Source organism: Octopus bimaculoides, chromosome 25 (genome assembly GCF_001194135.2).
Source record: "Octopus bimaculoides isolate UCB-OBI-ISO-001 chromosome 25, ASM119413v2, whole genome shotgun sequence".
Classification (NCBI taxonomy): Eukaryota; Metazoa; Mollusca; class Cephalopoda; order Octopoda; family Octopodidae; genus Octopus; species Octopus bimaculoides.
In genome coordinates this window covers 19,994,172-19,996,123 of record NC_069005.1, presented here as the reverse complement: position 1 = coordinate 19,996,123, position 1,952 = coordinate 19,994,172, and the positions used below count along the sequence as shown (strand labels likewise).

The 1,952-nt window shown below is 38.4% G+C and overlaps 1 protein-coding gene across 1 annotated transcript in view; it reads left to right on the top strand.

Annotated features, from left to right (window-relative positions):
* Positions 1–1,952, top strand: part of LOC106875430 (alkaline phosphatase, germ cell type) — a 184,135-nt gene that overhangs the window by 154,776 nt on the left and 27,407 nt on the right. The window contains exons 10-11 of the mRNA XM_052976834.1: positions 507–652; positions 898–968. Of these exons, the coding sequence (XP_052832794.1) occupies positions 507–652; positions 898–968 (217 nt within the window). The remainder of the gene's footprint in view (positions 1–506; positions 653–897; positions 969–1,952) is intronic.

Sequence of the window (1,952 nt, the reverse complement as noted above, 5' to 3'; positions counted from 1 at the left end):
TGGTAGAAGGTAATTTCGTAATGTAATCTTTACTCCTCTCACTTATACGCCGTTCGGCTTCAACTCACTACCCACCTTCTATTAACTATATCCCGCGCATATACGAGCACACACACATACACACTTCTATAAGCGTGCACACACACACATCTGACTAACCTCACACGCCCAATCATGCTCATATACAGACATGCATGCACGCACGCACACACACACACACACACACACACACACACACATCGCCAATCGTCTATTCTACCTTTCTACACAATTAAACACACGCACACACATAAAGACACTGCTGATCGCATCAACTAAACAGACATAGACACACACACGTGAATATATATGCACACACATTAAAAGTATATATGTACCCTCAAGCAGCTTAGGTAGTCCCTTAGGTAGCTGTTTCAGTGTTGTGCCAAGTGCACCAAACATCACAGGAATAATTGTTGTCTTCCACAATCTCTTCATCTCTTTGGCAAGATCTTGATATTTTCCAGGTTTCCCAGTTTCCATTCTACTACCATATGGTATTGCAAAGTTCATGGTCTCACATCGTTTGCTTATTTTATCCTTTCCAGCTATATCTGGTCTCCTTAATTTAAAAGTATTTGTCAGCTTTCATGGAGAAATCTTGCAATATCATGTAATTAATATTCTCTGTCACACCTCCTGGCTCATGTTCATATCACTTATCTGATACTTTCAGTCCATACATTTGGTTAACATGTCAATGCACTCTTTTTTTCTTTTACACAATCATGTCTACGCTTATACTCTTATAGTAGTTTACTATATTCACTTAAACGATGATTAATACTTTCGTCTTCTTTTCCACAGATTCCGCGTTTGCTCTCTCAGCTATATTAACGTTTGGGATTTTCTTTTCAGGTTTTCTTCTATCAGCCACAACCAACATTCTTTATTTCCAACATATTCGGTTGGTTGCATGAATTGGCTCTGTAATTCTTTCTCTTTTCGATTACTTGTTCTGTTGTTCTTCCTTCTGTTCCCGAATTCTCCTACTGTTTCAGTAACTTTTCGGTCACCGATAGTATTCTTCCTTTACTACATGCAACATAGTTTTTCAAACCCAATATTACAGACCTAGCGGTTTCTTGTACATTTAGTGATCCTCTGCCTCATTCGTAGGTAGAACCTGTCGATCTAACGTTTAGTGTAACACATTGTGCATAGTGTGCAGCTTCCTAGATCTAAGATCTGTAGCTCTGTCTTTGTTCTTTTTAGAAAAGAAGCAGAGTATATTTATTATTTTCATATAGAAACTCGCTGCTTATTTTACTGAGCATGATGGGAAGTGTCAGCTGTCCACAGTCAGCAGACTAAGGCGGCACTTGTTTACTGGTCATGCTTCAAGAACCCTGCCAAGAATTCTTGCAGTTCCAAGCAATGCTGATTTTTGTAGCTGTCCTACCTTCACACTTGCACCAATCGTTTTCAACCATGTTGGTAGCTGAGTGCTGATACTTCCAAGGATGCAAAATACTATTGGTATCACATAATAATCCGATGTCTGGTCGGATTATTATTATTATTATCATCATTATTATTATTATCATTATTATTATTTTATGTTTGACTTTTGTTTTGCATTTGTACAAGTTGGATCCAAGTCTCACCCAGAGACCTCAAGAGACAACAAGTTAGAAGTTCATGTAGGTGTTATGCCTAGGGTACCATATATTTGGATTTGTACAGTTTTGTTCACGTGAATGTTTAAGAAACCATAAGAAAATTGTTTGCTTTAACATTTGAGATCACATAGACAGTATTTTACGTAGGATATGGGCAGTTCCCATGAGCACTATCTTTTGAACTTCAGCCATTTTGGGGTTTCCTGGTATCTGAGCTAGGTAGTAATCAGCCCGTTTCGCTGTCATTCCCAGGGCACCTATGACAATAGGTATTGTTTTCGTCTTCAGATT